The sequence below is a fragment of the Dreissena polymorpha genome, chromosome 9 (genome assembly GCF_020536995.1).
Source record: "Dreissena polymorpha isolate Duluth1 chromosome 9, UMN_Dpol_1.0, whole genome shotgun sequence".
In the NCBI taxonomy this organism is placed as follows: domain Eukaryota; kingdom Metazoa; phylum Mollusca; class Bivalvia; order Myida; family Dreissenidae; genus Dreissena; species Dreissena polymorpha.
The window spans coordinates 104,713,161-104,732,338 of NC_068363.1; the positions used below are offsets into that span (position 1 = coordinate 104,713,161).

Below are 19,178 nucleotides of genomic sequence, written 5' to 3' on the forward strand. Positions count from 1 at the left end.
ACACAAACAACCTTGGTATTTTTGAGAACACAGTACGTTAATCAATTTAATTGTAGCAGGTGCTCATCCGCGAAAGACAAAGATCATTCTCCACTTTGGGAGAATTACGACATTCTTTGAAAGTCTGTGGCACATGTTCCTGTTGTCTATCAAGTAATTAAAGTAAAATAATGTTCATTATTTATGTAATCGTACTTATTTAAGCCTACACATAGTATGAACCTGAATTTAAATGATAGAACAATTGCACCTGACTGCGATACTCATGTTTTCTTTGAACGGATAAATAACTATCATCGTAAAACAAAGAGTGTATAATACAACTAACAATACAACTCCAGAACATATATCAGAAGAGAAATGATTGTTCTTATCAGCTACTTTTAAATGAAAGAATACAAGCGATAAACATTTTGATCAACGCCTTGGAACAGTCAACGCAAAGCATAGTCACGTCTAAGAAATTAATTGTAGATCTATGTAAATGCCAGCAAAAGATATTATTGCAGTAGAATAAAAGGCGGCCATTTGTATTTATTCTGTCTCGAATGGCAACAAGCTCATGCTCACCTTTTGTTTTCAAAAGCTCACCATCTGCAATTGAAAACAATATGTCACATAGGATACTAAAGATACCCCCGTTCCGCGTTGTGTGAAGCATAGTAGCCAAAATGTACATATTTATGTGCAAGGAAATAACTTAGGAACATGTAAAGAACAATTTGCACATCTTAAGAAATCTAAAAATAATTTGCTCCACAAACTGATAAGTTCTATGCCGACAAACCAAACACCAAAAAACCTATCAACAAACTTACTGACCGACCGTCAGGTTGACTGTTAAGCACATCGTGTCAGACTTCGTTTTCTGGTTCATTAATATTATAGCATAAACTGTTTATTTTAAAATAAATGAATACACTACTTTAAATTAAATTAGTGCAATGGTCAAGATAATTTTGACATGCTCTTGAGTAAAGAATAAAGAATATTAACCAGTTTATTGATTATTTGATTGCAATCACTCCAACTTGTCATAAGATGTAAATAAACTTCTCACTATTGGGTTAGTTGTACCATGAAATCGAGATTTGTTAACCTCCTACAGGCAACACCATAAGACAATCGTCTTGTAGCCGCTGTTTTAATCACCACCAGCTCTTTGCAGCATATGATGACAAAACATTTTGAGTAACAAAAATATTATATAATATAGTGCAAAACATAATAAAACTAAACTATCATTGGTCCATTAAAACAAATTACCCTATTTTTATTTCATCTTGTTATAATCAAGATAAATGACTAAAATGTTTACACTACATGAATACAAAACTGCGTTAATGGTAAATTATTGTGTTCTGTTGTTTAATTAATTGTTCATTTTAAGTACAACAAATATATGATGTGTGTTGTCTCTTGATGATGAGATCAACAACGAAGCAGAGCATTATAAATTTTATTTACGTTTAATTATGATGATCCAGTCAAGAAAGCTGAAACAATAGCTTTCGAACACTTCAATAAAAGGAAGAAGGTGATTCGAAAATGTGTATGACTTAAGCTCAAAACCAAGTACTTATCAGTGTGCATGAATCAAATGACAGGTAGCAAACAAATATAGAAAAATCTTAACTCAATCACGCAAGAATGCTATACTACCAAACTGTTTGAAGTTGCTCTTGACATTTAACATATAATGAGTAACTTAAGTGAGTACTAAGAAATATGTTCTCAACTCATCAAGTTAAAGAATCTAAACATAGACAAATCCTCTTGTTGATATTGATATCTTTGGACTGCAAAAATGCCGCAGGTGCCTGAGTCATTGTTTTATTTGTCTTCTCCCCGTGTAACACTTACAAGTTCAAAACAGTGGTTTTGCTTTACAGCAATTGAGGTTTACTACAAGAATTTCGACCAAACAGCGCCCGGTTTCATTTGCGGATTCATGCACAAGCAGTAATGTTATAGACACTATTCCTAATTGTGTAATAATATTATTTTCGAATATTTTAAGTATTCATTGAGCGCACAAACAATATATTGTCGACGAGGTATACATGCGGGTATTACACTTTGAATAATTGTGTTTATCAGAATAGTTTCTTTAGCCCTATGTTCAATCAGATCTGGTACATAATCCAGCGGCCGTTTGCTATGTACAGCAATGTTTTTACGAAAATTAAAGGAGTTTCCTCTGAATTTTACTCCAGAAGAGTTTTAACATTTTTATCTCTAGAGAAACTGAAAAGTGGGTTGCTTTTCTATTCTTCTATTCCCTCTTTCGCCTTCTCATACTTGCGGGGTTTGAAATGTTTAATTGGATGCATTAAGTATCATAATTGGATGATAACTACGAAAATTGCTTGTTATAAAATAGAATAGTATACCGCGTGCTAGAGTTGTTTCCCAAACATTTCCCAGATCTTTCACAAACAGTTGTTGTTAATACAGCTAACATGTAGCCGATCATAGTTTATTTCATATTTGGGATTCTCATGTGTTGTTATCAGCTTTTTGTTTTGTATGTGTGTGGGGGGAGGATCTAGGGTTCTATTAGTTTTGGCTACAAACTTTTCTTCCGACCAACAAACTTCACCAACAGATGCCAGGTTGATTCCGTTAATAATCAAATGCAGCAGCACAACTTTGAGCCGAGACAGACATGGATGGATCTACATCATGTGCCTGGCTTGTAGCATATGGAATTCATCAACTGCAGAAGCTCAATTTTGATTTTAATTGTGAAGACCATTTAAAAAAAATCTATATTTACGGACTGACAATCAACGGCGACATGATCAACTTCAATGAACTGACGAGATCCTAAAGCTCGCACTTCAACCCGAGGAGCAATTTTATAACTGTATTAGCGTTTCTATACACGGATCTTTTTAAGCAATGTCGACTTTTAGAACTTTCTGTAAGTTTACGAAAAGGAAACTACCAATTTTACGATAACATGGGTCTATACACTCATTAACTTATCTTATTGTTCGAGCTGTTTGCTGAACATTCAGCTGCTTCTTTACGATGACTCGGTTCGTCACAAGCGAAACATAGTTCTACGCGTCTCTTTGCATATTGAGTTTCAACCCCTTGGGTTGAGATGTTAGATGAAGCTGCTGTTTCCTCCTTCAACTTTTTATTTTTCCCTCGCCTCTTCCTTGTACTTTTAGTCTTTTACTGAAAATAATTTTAAGCCATAAGACTCGTAAAACAGTTACAAATATAACTATTGTACGTATGCAACAAAACAGAGAATATAAATTTATTTTCCAATAAGCTCGAAATAAGTTTTCTTTTCAAATAATGGCCATCCGCGAGTTTTCGGTAGGGTGTCATCACTATTTCTACTTGTCAACAATATATTGGATTTTTCTAGCCTAGTCTAGTCTAGTCCAGTTACTACATCGTTACTACATCGTTACTGCATCGTTACTTTATCGTTACTACATCGTTACTACTTTGTTACTACTTCGTAACACTCGATACTTTAATCCTGAATCTATTTAACTGATTTTACTGATTTACGTTTGTTGTAGCACTAACATTGTTATTGATTCCTTCCAAATCTTCAGCATTGATGCTCAGTGTTAAATCAGCAATATTTTATAGTGAATTAATATGTTTGTCAAATTTGAGTGCACGAGGTTGGCACGTAGAAGATCTAGCTAGAACGGATTTCGAAAAGTATTTATTCTTATGAATAGCCTTACACAAACCAAATTGCAAAACCGGTTTGTTTTATCATGTCTGTCTGGACAAAAGTACTCCTCTTTACGATGTAATGCGAAGTTCTAATGAATACCTGTTTTCTTAAATTAAACTAACATATTTTTAACGGATTTGTGAAGAAATGCAGAAGAACAATTTTTCTTTCTCACGCGCAATGCAACAATAGACTTACCGCTGTAAGTAAACATAAACAGGGATCAACCGCAAGTTATAATGGCACATATATAAAATGTTAACGATTTAATCAATCGTGATAAAATATGTGTTTATATGGCAGGTGTTTGCTTTGCAGTGTATATTATTTTTTTAAAGAGCATTGATGTGGCATTGGGAATGTTTCGTGTCGAGTAATTGATATGAGACTGAGTCCACCCAGAAGAAACTGTGCTAATACGTTTAAGTAGTATTACGTAGCAAAGTTGATTAACATATTTGTTTGGGAAGATGGAGAGCAACAAATATCAAAATGTGTATAAAATACTCTTTCATATTTAAACTTATTATGAATGAGGACGATGAAGATGACGAGCCACTTTTGTAAGAATTTGAGTCTGCTAACCGGATATGACAGCGACACTGGAGAGGTCTGTTAAACGACCTGTTTGAGAAAGCGACATCCATGTCTACTTATTCATGTTCATTTTTCAGGGGACTAGGTTTTTTTTTATATAACTACCATGTTAAATGATTTATGAAATCTGTGTCCAATTAAATAAGGTTGAACAGGAAGGTTTTCGTAAATATATTTTTTGCAACAATATTGTATTTTTTTTAATGTCCTGTGCCGCTGAAAAATTTTCAGCATGGCATGGAAATACGTGAGGGGGATCGGTCAGAGTAGCTCAAAGCGCTTTGCTTTGCATGATATGTTTTTTTATTTATTAATCAGTTTTCGTTAATAACTCTTTAAAGAACAAAGAAGGTAAATATGTTCGCATTCGTTACCTACATACAGGCGACTACACTTCTACCAGTGCTCTGGCTTCACGGATACAAACGATCGTTGTCGAAATCCTATTGTACAAAAGTAACCGATCATTGCGCCTTTTGAAAAAAATGTGTGTGTGTGTGTGTGGGGGGGGGGGGGGGGGGGTATTTCGGAGTTTATGAGGTCCTTCCTTGCTATTTTATGAGTACTAGACGTACGCCACAAGACTCCTACCTAATTCACTTACTTGACTCACGAAAGTTATGACAGATTTTAAATCATAGTTTCAATTTCCAGCTATTTGTTTTTACTGAAATATTTCAAAGTTGGTGTGGTCTTGCGCTGTGGGGGACGTCGAAGTTAACGGAGTAGTCACCACCTGGCCGGGGTGGTGACCACCAACCAAGCTCACATTCTGTCGGGAACGTGGATTGAAACCGGTCGTCTAGGTGGAAAGCGCATGTTCCAACCACTGGGCTAACCGCTTAGCAACTCATGCATAAATACAGAAACAAGTCGAATTTTAAGAGCGATTTTACAATATATGCACTTAATAGCAAAGGTTTTAAAAATGCTTAAAACCACTACAAATGCCCCTTTTGTTTACTGGGCTGATGTTAAAGTCAGTGAAGTAATTGATGTAAAGAAATATGAAGCACCTCATTCGACCACGAAACCTGCTATGCCATAGAAATGTAGTCAATCCGGTATTTTGTATTGTTGTATACTAGTATGTCCTTTGTACAAAATACCATTCGCTCCTTAATATAAATTTTTTACGCATAAAAATTCCATACTTAAGAAACAAATGCAATTAACAAACAATACTTAAAATCATACGAAACATAATATTGCGCCACACTTCAACTGTGTATTACCTCACGAGATCGCAAATTATGATTATACTTGAAAATGTGCTTTTAAAAAGCGGTATTTGTATATGACAAAGGCAGATTCTTTAAGGCCTACACATTCACTAGTAGCCCATGGCTCGGTTATGGATCGTAATTATGTAGTTTATGGAAAAGAGACACAGAAAATGGATAAAAATATCTCAGAGGTTTGTTTCTCATCTCTTCTTTCCATTAGTAATTTTAAAAACAAAGTTGTTTATAGCTCAATATTGTACCATATTTTATTTAAAATATAAAGTAGTTATAACATATGAAGCATCAATGTATTTAATACTGCCTTTTACTGGTTTCCAAATATGTCTAATTTCTTTAAAGTAGGCTACCGCATTTATTTTAGAATCGAAAGTAGAGCCTAAATTATTTTACATCTGTAAACATGTTTTGCTAAAATAATGAATTTATGTATTTTATATTCGAATGTATCTTTATATTGATGTTAACTCAGTTTGCACAAGTTATAAAAACAATTATAACGTAGTCGAACAATTAGGAATACACCGGGGATCCCCAATCGTGATACATCGGCTATCTCGGATTCCTCCGTAAGATTGATTTATGAAATAAATCGTCTGCTGATCCAGAGTGCGGGGATCCCCGGTTTTTGTGAAAACGAAAGTACTAATCATCACAGTGTCTAACTTTCATTTGAAAACGAAAGTACTTATCAGCACAATAGTGTATTCATTTAATACACTGGAATAAGTACCATTTTGTAATTGATTAACATTACTTTGATCTTTTAAATGCTTATACATTATCTACGAACTTGTTTCATATTACTGTACGGGCAGTATTGAACACATACCATGACTCGATCAAACAAATAAATCGTTGATCCATTGATCGGATTACTTTTACGACCATCTGTTTCAGCCAGATGAAGTTTAGATCGAATGGAAGCTCCTACTGACTACAATCCGGTCATATAAACTACGAGACTGCTTGAGCTAATGATTTTAATATGAGTCGAGTTCTGAGAAAACTGGGTATAATGCATGTGCGTAAAGTGTCGTCCCAGATTAGCCTGTGCAGTCCGCACAGGACGACACGTTCCGTTTTTATGACATTTTTCGTTTGAATGAAGTCTCTTCTTAGCAAAAATCCAATTTAGGCGGACAGTGTCGTCCCTGATTAGCCTGTGCGGACTGCACATGCTAATCTGGGACGACACTTTACGTACATGCCAAGTTTTCTCAAAACAATGCTTATATGTACTAATTTTAATGTTTTCGCAGCTTCTTAAAATCTATTTTAGCTGTTCTTTTATAAAATTTGCTGTTGCTTGATCATACCGTGTATATGAACGGAATTATTTCTTGTTCACAATGAGGTTTATGATACATAGCATACACACCTGATTTAATTTCTGTTAAATTGTATACAGTCATCTTAATAAATCGACTTATTTCTATATGTGCCTTTCTGTCACATATTCAAACAATAACAAAACCGTGTAAGCAAGAGTGCAAAATATCGCTACCGGCTTTTACATATACTGAAAACACCTATTCGTTTAGGAGTTATCATCAAATGAAAAAAAGGGTTATAAGTAACGAATTAATTAATGTTCCACTTGTTCTTGGAGACATTTGTCAACTCAAAGATCGCTTACATAAACAAAAATGCGTACTGCTCGCTACAAATTGTAAAGATTGCAGAGAGGTTAGGGAAATAGCCACTTAATCTTTATGACTACAGTTCGTATCCCTGTTAGCCAAGCTTGAAACATACGTATTGAAATCCGTTCAATCTACATGTGTATCTAGATAAGGCATTAAATTACTTAAAAACATGTTACAATTTGTGATAAAGTCGCTTAAGTCAAAAGTGAGACAGGATAAATTTGGAAGTTACCAGTTGCATTAGAAGTTTTAGTGGTAAAACTTTTTTTGAGTTACTCGTTTGTATGATTCATATGTATTTTGCAGTTGTAACATTTCAGTTCAATGCATTTATTGATTTTATTGTAATTTTTTATTACCGATATTAATATGATTGGCCGCTTGTAGTTGTGAAAGCAAATGCAACTCAATATTCTAATGACACTGCAAATCGACGATGTAGTAGGCCTGATTGTAAAATAGAACCGATCAGACATGTTCAAGTTAATATATGGAGATGATCGATGTCCAACAAATGTAATCAAACCAACGAGGATAAGCATTACTTTTTTAAAATGATATATACCATGCTAAACTATTTATATGTATGTTTGTTACACACAACATAAGAGCCATGCACACTTGATTGGTAAAAATTAAACTAAGGCCAACATGTATATGTCCTTAAACAGTTTGTACATAATTAAACAGATGGCAAAGGGTGGCTACTGGCACGATGAATCAGGACATGAATATGTGCTACTTCGCGGCGGGATTTACAGTCAACATTCTCAGGTTTGTCCTTTCTTCAGAGTTGTATATCATTTCCTGAAATCCAATGGTGCATGAACCGTCGGGAAAACTTCTTGTTATTTAATAAATGTAGACGGATTTTATGCGTTAATACGGCGAAATTTCCCCAAAAGTGAAGAGAATGATGAAATGCAGAACAAAAAAAATAATAAAGTAACAAATACTCAACACAAATACGCGGCGTCGGCGGTGGTGGTGGTGGAAGCAGCACCACCAGTAGCTGCAGCAGCAATGGTAGAAGAATTAGTTGCTGGAGTTGTACTAGTAATGTACTGTTATAGTAGTGGTAGTTTTATTAGTAAAAGAAGTAGTTGTAAAAGTAATGGTACTAGTGGTGGTGGTGGTGGTGGTGGTGGTGGTGGTGGTGGTGGTGGTGGTGGTGGTGATGGTGGTGGTGGTGGTGGTGGTGGTGGTGGTGGTAGTGGTGGTGGTGGTGGTGGCAGCAGCACCACCAGTAGCTGCAGCAGCAATGGTAGTAGAATTAGCTGCTGGAGTTGTACTAGTAATGTACTGTTATAGTAGTGGTAGTTTTATTAGTAAAAGAAGTAGTTGTAAAAGTAGTGGTACTAGTAATATAATAAGTATGTTTAGGGTATTCTACGAATGATGTTCATTTTGATTATGTTTTGCTTGCATTTCATAAATTTGCGACATTTTATATTAATTTAAGCGGCAATTTCAGACTCAGTGGGAAAATGCTTCAGTGGAGATGTGCAATGTGATGACCTGGCTGGGGTTTGGGTCTCGCATCAGAAAGGCACGTAGAGACGCCTATATGGAGAATGATAGGCTGTTAAATGCACGGTATCCTGGTGGGTTTAAGATCATCACTACGGGTAGCAAAGCAGAGGGGCTGACAAGCTTCTATGAGAGTGACACGGACAATATGTTTGTAAACGAAGATGTCATGTGTTTAGAAGACGGATTGCCTGGTGATATGTTACCAAGGGAGACTACTTTGTTTACATTAAACACCGGTAGCTGCTACCACGGACATTGTAGGCTATTACTAAAGCTACGTGGTACAGTTATTTGCCACAATCTGCGCGATGCCCTGTATGATGATGAAACTGGACGCTCCTTTCTGATCAGTGACTCGTATATTTATGTACTTAATAGCGCAACACTTGGGCCAGGCGAGGTTCGTCATTCACGTGCAGGACCATCACTACCGTCGTCAGATGGCGCAAACCGCCTAGACAGAGTACCTTCGTTTGTCTGTGACTGCCCAAGCATACTTCAAAGATGGGCTGAACGTCGTCGTAATTGGCCACCACCGGATATCGTGCAGAAAGTTGTATCATTGAGAGCATTCGTCACTCCAGTTGGACATAAAGGGAGTGAATTCAAATATGTCGAGTGGAGAATATGCTTTAATACGGGGGAGAATAAACTTGTGAGCAGTCTTAATAACACCCAGGTCTACATATATGTTATATTAAAAATGGTGGTTAAGGATATATTAAAACCAATAAAAAAGGAAGTTACATCTTACACCGTAAAAAACTTAGTTTTTTGGCTTGCGGAGAACAATCATCAAGAATGTTTTACTGAAAAGAATTTGTTTAACTGGCTTTGTGAAGGATTAAGAGAACTAAGAACTGCTTTATCAACGACTAACCTTTCATATTATATGATACCAGAGAGAAACCTAATTGACTCATGTGGCATGAACGAAAAACAACAGCGAACATGGGTGGAAAAAATTGGCGACATGGTCAACGAAGGTCCAAAATTATTACTCAGATTGCCGAAGATAAGGCAATCAATAGTATCTCACCCTGTTCCTTTGTTCTGGTACGGCCAGAGAAGATTAGAGATTGAACTGTTGGTACTGAAATGCATAAACAGACGCGAACAGTGCTTGGTTGTGGATGGTGTTGTTAATGAATCGGATAGTATGCAGAACTCGATACTCATACGTATAGTACAGATCTTGAGAGAAGTCCGTCAGAGGATGATTGAGGAAGGAAGTTGCGTGAATTATCTGAATGAGATTTTTGAAAGGATGCTAATGTAATTTTACTTTTTAAAATTTACTTATGCACGTCTATTATTAAGTGTATATACCTGAACATTTGATTGTTATCTGAGTTGAATGTAGTTTGGTGCCATCATATATATTGGTGGTTAAAATGTGTGCATTTTTTTTTAATAATTACATTAGTTGAACACATATCCCAAATTAAAATATTCTCAAATGGACAAATTTTATGTATGTGTATACTGTCGATTCTTATGAATTAGCTAATGCCTTAAATGTATATACGCAGAACAACACATTTTGCTGGCTGGTGATCTGAATGCCAGAACAGGACAGTAACCTGATTTTATTGATGTTAACACAAATTTGCAAATATTTCATGATTTAGAAGAAATATTTTATATAAACCCTCGTATGCGTGAACGTATATCAAGTGATTCCCATTTAAATAATTACGGTCGAAATTTTTTTAATCTATGTAAAGCTTATGAATTGTTTATTTTCAATGGTCGATGTGTGGACGATAAAGATAAAGATAGTTATACATTCATTAGCTCCAACGATTGCAGCGTAATTGACTATTTTGTTGGTCGTTCTGAATATTTGATATTGTACAAGATCTGTTTGTTGGCCATGATTGCTCATCTGACCATTTACCTATTGTATTAAAATTAAAGACAAACTCATATAAATCTGATGCTTCAAACCAAAACCATGAAAGTATTATAACCATAGCCGACTTTAGTACCGACAATATTGCCATTTATAAAGACTATTAACAGTCGTTAATAGATGATAATGGAATGTCATTTACTTTTGAAAACACAAGCATGCCAATTGACGAAATTGTGACAAAACTTGAAGACGTCTTAATAAATTGTAATAAGCACTCAGTATCCAGGCGAAAACGTTGTTTACAACGGTTTACCAAATCAACTTGGTTTGACCGGGACTGTAAGAATGATAAAACTGAAGTCAATAGGGCTCTGCGAAATTTTCGGCGTTATAAATTGTCACTAATTTAAATATTTATATGTCAATTAAAACAGCTTATCGCACTTTGTGTAATAAGAAACGTTATGAATGCAAAGCAAAAGTGATAAATACACTTACTAACTCAGTTCGCGATTAAAAAGCTTTTTGGATGAACAAAATAAAGCTGCAAAAAAGAAGATAAATAAAACAACTATATCTTGTTAACAATGGTACGACCATTTTAACACACTTTTTAACAGGCATACTCATGATACAGATGACACAATGTTTGATGTTAATATTGTCGGAGAAAATATTACTATTGACGAATGTCAGGATGAATTATTCAATTCTTCTATCTCAGATAAAGAAATATTAGAGCAGTAAAATGTTTAAACCCTTCTAAAGCCAATTCTGGTGTTTTACTAGCTAAACATTTAATATACAGCATTGACATTATTCTATCTTTTGTTAATATTATTTTGAATACAAATTTGAGTACACGTTACTTCCCTCAAAAATGGGCGTGTTCTGTAATGATACCGTTACATAAAAAAGGACCCACAAATAACCCTGACAATTACAGGGGTATAACCTTATAGATATCTTCAGTAAAATATATATTTATATACTAAAATATATATTTATATACTAAACAAAAGATTAACGTTCTATGTTGAAGCATATGGGCGCATAACAGATTCACAAGCCGGTTTTAGAAAAGGGTATTCAACGATTGATAACGCATGTTCTTTACTCAATAATCAACAAATATTTGTGTAGAAAAGGTAAAACTTTATATGTTGCTTTTGTTGATTTTAAAAAGGCATTTGATTACGTCGACAGGGGGAAATTATATCACAAGCTATTAAAAAATAACATCAGAGAAAAATTGTTAAATGCCATGAAGGGTCTATATACAGAAGTGACATAATCCACTGTCCTATGGGTTTATTGCAAGGTTGTAATTTAAGCCCGACATTATTTTGTCTATTTATAAATGATTTATTTGATTATCTTAAAAGCAAGCATATAAGGGGTATACCACTAACGCCATATGATATTGAAATACGTATGTTGTTATTCGCTGATGATGTTGCGTTAGCATCTGATACTATTTCTGGACTACAACAACAATTAAATTATTTACATGAATTTTGCCTTGAATATAAACTAGAAGTTACTGTTAAAAAAACTAAAGTAGTCGTTTTTAAAAACGGGGGAAGGTTATCCTCAAGGGAAAATTGGTATTATGCCGATGAAAACTTAGAATGTGTTAACGGGTTCAATTATGTAGTCGTAGATTTTTCATCGACTATGTCAATGTATAAAATGTCAGAAAATATGGCTGTTAAAGCAAAACGTGTAATTCTATTGCTGATATCTTCTTTGTACGAATATATTCCCATAGGATATAACTGTTATTTCAAGCTAATTGATTCCAAGGTAATGCCTATCTTATTCTATGGTTCAGAGCTTTGGGGACTAAAATCCTTTGATGTTGTCGAACGTGTCCATATATATGCTTGCAAGAGATTTATGTCAGCACCATTACATACATGTAATATGGCTGTACTTGGCGATTGTTGAATATATCCTGTATATAACATAAAAGCGTGTCATTAAATTCTGGTTGCGTTTGTTAAACATGCCAAATACTAGAAATGTAAAAAATGTTATGAAATGTTAAAAGTGTATGATTGTTTAAGTTATAAAAATTGGGTCTCATCACTACGTGAACATTTATTTTCTGTAATATTTGGGTATGTCTGGAATGAACAAGGTGTTGTAAATGAAAACATATTTTTGTTCTATTTTTTTCAACGCTTGAAAGATATATTTAAACAGTCATGGTTACACTCTTGCAATGATGCTTCATAATTGTTAATTTATACCGGTTTTAAAATAGATTTTGAATGGGAAAAGTACCTTAACGTCCTTTTGATTCGAAAATTTATAAATGCATATTTCCGTTTCAGACCTTCATCACATCAACTTATGATTGAACATGGGCGATACATAAATATAGAACGAAACGAAAGGTTATGTCCCTTGTGCAAGACTTATATTGAAAACGAATATCACTTCTTACTTGTATGTTCTTTCTATGAAGATCTCTGAGAAACGTATATTCCTTCCCGGTTTTACAATCAGCCAACAATCAACAAATTTAATAACACTTTGGCCTCGCGTGATGACAACATTATAAGAAATATTGCAATGTATATTTACTATGCCGTCGAAAGACGTAAAATGATGTTGTTAACTGAAACACTTTTTTGCTGTACCACTGTTGAATTAGATAAGTGTTCACATTGATATTATATCTATATGAATTTTTTCTGTATGTGTGTATGTATATGCAAGGGCCGGTGGCCGTATAGCAAATAAACCTTTTTACTATTTACTATACTACATATGCAATCGTGTATCGTTCTAACGATAAAACAATTGCGAAAATATTTTGAAAACAATACTTATGATGAATATTAGAGCTGCATATTGACGATATTTTCGTAAATGCAGACATGTATTGGAACCATGCATATTTTCTCTTTTCAAGCAGAATTAATAACAATGTAAATATGATGAAGATTTTTATGAATATGTATACAGTATGTTCGTAAACTTACTTTTTCAATGTCCGACTTAAGAGGAATTCGAAATTAAGCTCTTTTAAATTAGTACGTCCACTTCAATGTTGAATCATTATAAACGCACAATTAGGGGTATGTTATGTTAAACAAATGCTTTTCATCGTTGGCTTTTGTGTTGATTTGTTTGTTCGTTGTAATATCAAGAAAGTTCACATTTCAGAAAGTTAGTTATAGATGTTGGTTCATAACGCCACAAATAATCACATAAAGATACATATGTAGGCTATAATCACTGTAAGTAGTAGTTCAATGACACAAACGTGAACAAGAAATATCTGACAGTTTATATTTAAAACATGTAATATATACAACTATGCTATTCAATATTCATTCAAATAAACAGAATAAGAATCGACTATTATTTGAAATAGTACGTCAGAAACATAAAACATTGCCGCTAATTAGGACATTTATTATGCATTTCATGTCTTGTGTGCATTAGCGACGGTAATTGATTCTATTCTGCACAATGCTGATTTCATGCAATTATATCTGCTCAGTATTTGCACTATGCTGCATTTTACACGAACATTGACGTCAACTGTTTTCAATTTAATATTAAAAGCCGGAACCATGGAGTTTTAAACCGATGTGTACTTAAATAATGAATGAAAACATATGTGTTTAATTATTCTGCATGGAATAATTTTTCTGCAGATACGATCATGCCTTATATTGTTTTACTTGTGTCGCATTATGAACCGTTAAATTTTGTCCTTTTGATGCTTTTCATCAATTTTTTTCTTGTAATGTCTTATCATAAGGTGAATGATAGACAGCTATAAACACTTCCGTAGCAGCAGCTTTGTTTACATATTTGAATAAACGATTTCTTCAAATGTACATTTTATCCGCAAATGGCTTCGGCACTGCATACTGAAACTAGTGATTTAAATCTAGCTTAAATCAAATCTACTATAACCATTATAGAGTTCATGTAAATATACACTGTGGCATTAAATGTTGTAATGAATATTATGATTTGTTACTAAGTTATGTTCTGTTTATGAAAATATTATTAACGAAATAAAGAATACTTAATGTAATGTTAGTATTAACCTTTCAATGGTCTGATTTTCGAAGTTCCACAATGATTTCTGGCATATTTGTCGATGAGAAGACTTTGAAGGCTGTCAAATCTTGAGACCTAAAGTTGAAACTGCTATTTTGCTCTTTTTAGAGTGTGTGGTAAATAGGGACAGCAAAATTCTCAATCAACTGATTAGAGGTGTTCTTTTATCTGACGAAAAATAACTGTTTAATGACCTTACAAATTTATGAACAATAAATCATGCTTAGCATACATTTACCTACAAATTAATGTTTGCTTCAAGCAAAACGATTCAGCAAACACACAAACAACCTTGGTATTTTTGAAAACACAGTACGTTCATCAGTTTAATTGTAGAAGGTGCTCATCCGCGAAAGACAAAGATCATTCTCCACTTTGAGAGCTTTAAGACATTCTTTGAATGTCTGTTGCACATGTTCCTTTCTTTCTATCAAGTAATTAAAGTAAAATAATGTTCATTATTTATGTGATCGTACGTATTTAAGTCTACACATAGTATGACCCCCTGAATTTAAATAATAGAATAATAGCACCTGACTGCGAGACCCATGTTTTCTTTGAACGAATAAATAACTTTCATCGTTAAACAAAGTATAATACAACTAACAATACAACACCAGAACATATATCAGGAGAAAAATTCTTGTTCTTATCAACTACTTTTTAATGAAAGAACACAAACGATAAACATTTTGATCAAAGCCTTGGAACAGTCAACGCAAAGCATAGTCAGATCTTAGCAATTAATTGTAGATCTATGTAAATGCCAGCAAATGATATTAATTGTCGTAGAAAAGAAAGGCTGCCTATTGTATTTATTCTGTCTCGAATGGCATCAAGCTCAGGCTCACCTTTTGTATTCAGGAGCTCACGAAGAGTATCAACTATATGCGATTGAAAACAATAGCTATGTCACATAGGATACTTAAGATACCCCCGTGCCGTTTTGTTAGAAGCATAGTAACCGAAATGTACATATCTACGTGCAAGGAAATAACTCAGGAACATGTGAAGAACATCTTGTACATCTAAAGAAACCTAAAAGTAATTTGCTCGACAAACTGATAAGTTCTATGGCGACAGACCAAAAAAACTAACAACAAACTAATTGACCGAACGTCAAGTTAACGCTTAAGCACATCGTGTCAAACTTCGTTTTCTGGTTCATTAATATTATAGCATAAACCGTTTATTTTAAAATAAATGTAAACACTATTTAAAATTTAAATAGTTCAATAGTCAAGATGACATGCTCTTGAGTAAAGAATACAGAATATTAACCAGTTTCTTGAGTATTTGGTTGCAATCACTCTTTCATGCTATTGGGTTAGTTACTTTAGCTACCTAGAAATCGAAATATTACCTCCTATAGGCAACACTATAAGACAATCGTCTAGTAGCCGTTGTTTTGACCACCACCGGCTCTTTGCAGCGTATGTTGACTGGACATATTGAGTAACAAAAATATTATATAATATAGTGTAATACATAATGAAACTAAACTTTCATTGGTCCATTAAAACAAATTACCCTATTTTTATTTTATCTTGTTATAATCAAGATAAAGGACTAAAACTTTTACACTATATGAATTCAATACAAATCTGTGTTAATGGTAAATCAGTGTGTTCTGTTTAATTAATTACGCATTTTGAGTACAACAAATATATGATGTGAGTTGTCACATGATGATAAGATCAACAAGGAGGCAGAGCATTATAAATTTTATTTACTTTTAATTATGATGATCCAATCAAGAAAGCTGAAACAATAGCTTTCGGACACTTAAATAAAAGGAAGAAGGTGATTCGAAAAAGTGTACGACTTAAGCTCAAAATCAAGTACAGTACTAATCAGTGTGAATATAATATAATAACATAATGAAACTAAACTATCATTGGTCCATTAAAACAAATTACCCTATTTTTTTTTTATCTTGTTATAATCAAGATAAAGGACTAAAACTTTTACACTATATGAATTCAATACAAATCTGTGTTAATGGTAAATCAGTGTGTTCTGTTTAATTAATTACGCATTTTGAGTACAACAAATATATGATGTGAGTTGTCACATGATAATAAGATCAACAAGGAAGCAGAGCATTATAAATTTTATTTACTTTTAATTATGATGATCCAATCAAGAAAGCTGAAACAATAGCTTTCGAACACTTAAATAAAAGGAAGAAGGTGATTCGAAAAAGTGTACGACTTAAGCTCAAAATCAAGTACAGTACTAATCAGTGTGCAAGTATCAAATGACAGGCAGCAAACAAATGCAAAAAAATCTTAATTCAATCACGCAAGAATACAAAACGACCAAAATCTTTGAAGTTCCTCTTGACATTTTACATATAATGAGTGACTTCAGTGGTTACTAAGCATTATCTTCTCAACTCATAAAGTTAAAGCCTCTAAACATTGAAAAATCACCTTGTTGAAATTGATATCTTTTGACTGCAAAAATGCCGCTTGTGCCCGAGTCAGTGTTTTTTTCTTCTCCCCGTGTAACACTTACAAAATCAAAACAGTGGTTTTGCTTTACAGCAATTGAGGTTTACTACAAAAATTGCGATCAAACAGCGCCCGGTTACATTTGCGGATTCATGCAAAAGTAGAAAGGTTATAGACACTAGTCATAATTTTCTAATAATATTATTTTCGAATATTTTAAGTATTCATTGAGCGCACACACAATATAACTCACTGATGTTAACGAGGTATACATGCGGGTGTTAAACTTTAAATAGTTGTGTTTATCAGAACAGTTTCTTTAGCCCTATATTCAATCAGATCTGGTACATAATCAAGCGGCCGTTTGCTATGTACAGCAATGTTTTTACGAAAATTAAAAGGAGTTTCCTCTGAATTTTACTCCCGAGTTTTAACATGTTTGTCTATAGAGAACGTGAAAAGTGAGGTCTTTTTCTATTCTTCTATTCCCTCTTTGGCCTTGTCATACTTGCCGGGTTTGAAATGTTTAATTGGATGCATTAAGTATCATATTTGGACGATAACTACGAACATTGTTTGTTATAAAAGAGAATAGTATACCGTGTGCTAGAGTTTTTTCCCAAAGATTTCACAGATCTTTCACAAGCAGTCGTTGTTAATACAGCTTACATGTAACCGATCATAGTTTATTTCATATTTGGGATTCTCATTTGTTGTTATTAGCTTTTTGTTGTGTGTGTGTGTGGGGGGGGGGGGGGAAGGATCTAGAGTTCTATTAGTTTGGGCTACAAACGTTTCATCCAACCAACACACTTCACCAACAGATGCCATGATTCCGTCAATAATTAAATGCAGCAGTACAATTATGAACTGAGACAGACATGGATGCATCTTCATCATGTGCCTGGCTTGACGCAAATTGGTATTTATCAACTGCAGAAGCACAATTTTGATTTGAATTCTGCAGAACATTTTTAAAATCAATATTTTCAGACTGACAATCAACGGAGACATGGTCAACTTCAATCAACTGACGAGATCCTAAAGCTCGCACTTCCGCCCGATGAGCATTATTAGCATTGTGGTAGCGTTTCTATACACGGATCTTTTTAAGCAATTTCAATTTTTATAACTTTCTGTAAGTTTACGAAAAGGAAACTACCAATGTTCTGATAACATGGGTCTATACACTTAATAACTTACTTTTTGTTCGAGCTGTTTGCTGAACATTCAGTTGCTCCTTTACGATGACTCGGTTCGCCACAAGAGAAACATAGTTCTACGCGTCACTATGCATATTGAGTTGAACCCCTTGGGCCCTTTAACTTGTTTGCCCTCGCCTCTTCCTTGTACTTTTACTGCAAATAATTTAAAGCCATCCGACTCGAAAAACTGTTAGACATTATTTTACGTATGCAATACCACAGAGAATATCAATTTATTTTCCAGTAAGCTCGGAATAACTTTTCAAATAATGGCCATCCGCGAGTTTTCGGTCGCGTGCCATCACTATTTCTAGTTGTCAACAATATATCAGCTTCATCAAGTGCTTTAATTTTACTTGAAATAAACATTGTTACTACATCGTTACTACATCGTTACAACTTTGTTACTACTTCATAGCACTCGATACTTTGCTCCTGAATCTATTTAATTGATTTAACTGATTTACGTTTGTCTTAGCACTTTCCTAATTGTTAATGATTCCTTCCAAATCTTTGCATTGATGCCCTGTGTTTGCTTAAGTCTTTTCATCAGCAATATTTTATAGTGAATTAATGTGTTTATCACTTTTGTGTTCACGAGGTTGGCACTTTGACGATCTCCCTAGAACGGATTTCGAACAGTTTATATTCTTATAAATAGCTTTACACAAACCAAATTGCAAAACCGGTTTGTTTTCTCATTTCCGTCTGTACTCATCTATACGATATAACGCGGAGTACTTATGCCTACCGGTTTTCTCAAATAAAACTAAGCCTATTTTAAACGGATTTGTGAAGAAATGTCGAAGACAATGCACATTTGAAAAGAATA

At 34.0% G+C, this 19,178-nt stretch overlaps 1 protein-coding gene across 4 annotated transcripts; it reads left to right on the plus strand.

The window, feature by feature from the left end:
- The first annotated feature begins 5,690 nt into the window (after window positions 1–5,690).
- LOC127845778 (uncharacterized) lies at window positions 5,691–14,659 on the plus strand. 4 transcript variants are annotated; one of them, XM_052376916.1, is made up of 4 exons: window positions 5,691–5,729; window positions 6,457–6,569; window positions 7,896–7,979; window positions 8,680–14,659. In XM_052376916.1, the coding sequence occupies exons 3-4, from the start codon at window positions 7,896–7,898 to the stop codon at window positions 10,015–10,017; spliced, it is 1,422 nt and encodes a 473-aa protein (XP_052232876.1). In that variant the 5' UTR covers window positions 5,691–5,729; window positions 6,457–6,569; the 3' UTR covers window positions 10,018–14,659. The 4 variants fall into 4 exon arrangements, with proteins under 4 accessions (XP_052232876.1, XP_052232877.1, XP_052232875.1 ...); XM_052376917.1 differs by having other exon boundaries at window positions 6,461–6,569; XM_052376915.1 differs by lacking the exon at window positions 6,457–6,569 and having other exon boundaries at window positions 5,701–5,729.
- The last annotated feature ends 4,519 nt before the right edge of the window (window positions 14,660–19,178 follow it).

Excerpts from the sequence above, each read along its gene's own strand:
- LOC127845778 (XM_052376914.1), top strand. The coding sequence starts at position 7,857 with ATGTATATGTCCTTAAACAGTTTGTACATAATTAAACAGATGGCAAAG. Across the intron at positions 7,980-8,679 it reads TTTACAGTCAACATTCTCAG|ACTCAGTGGGAAAATGCTTC; the intron begins GTTTGTCCTTTC and ends CGGCAATTTCAG.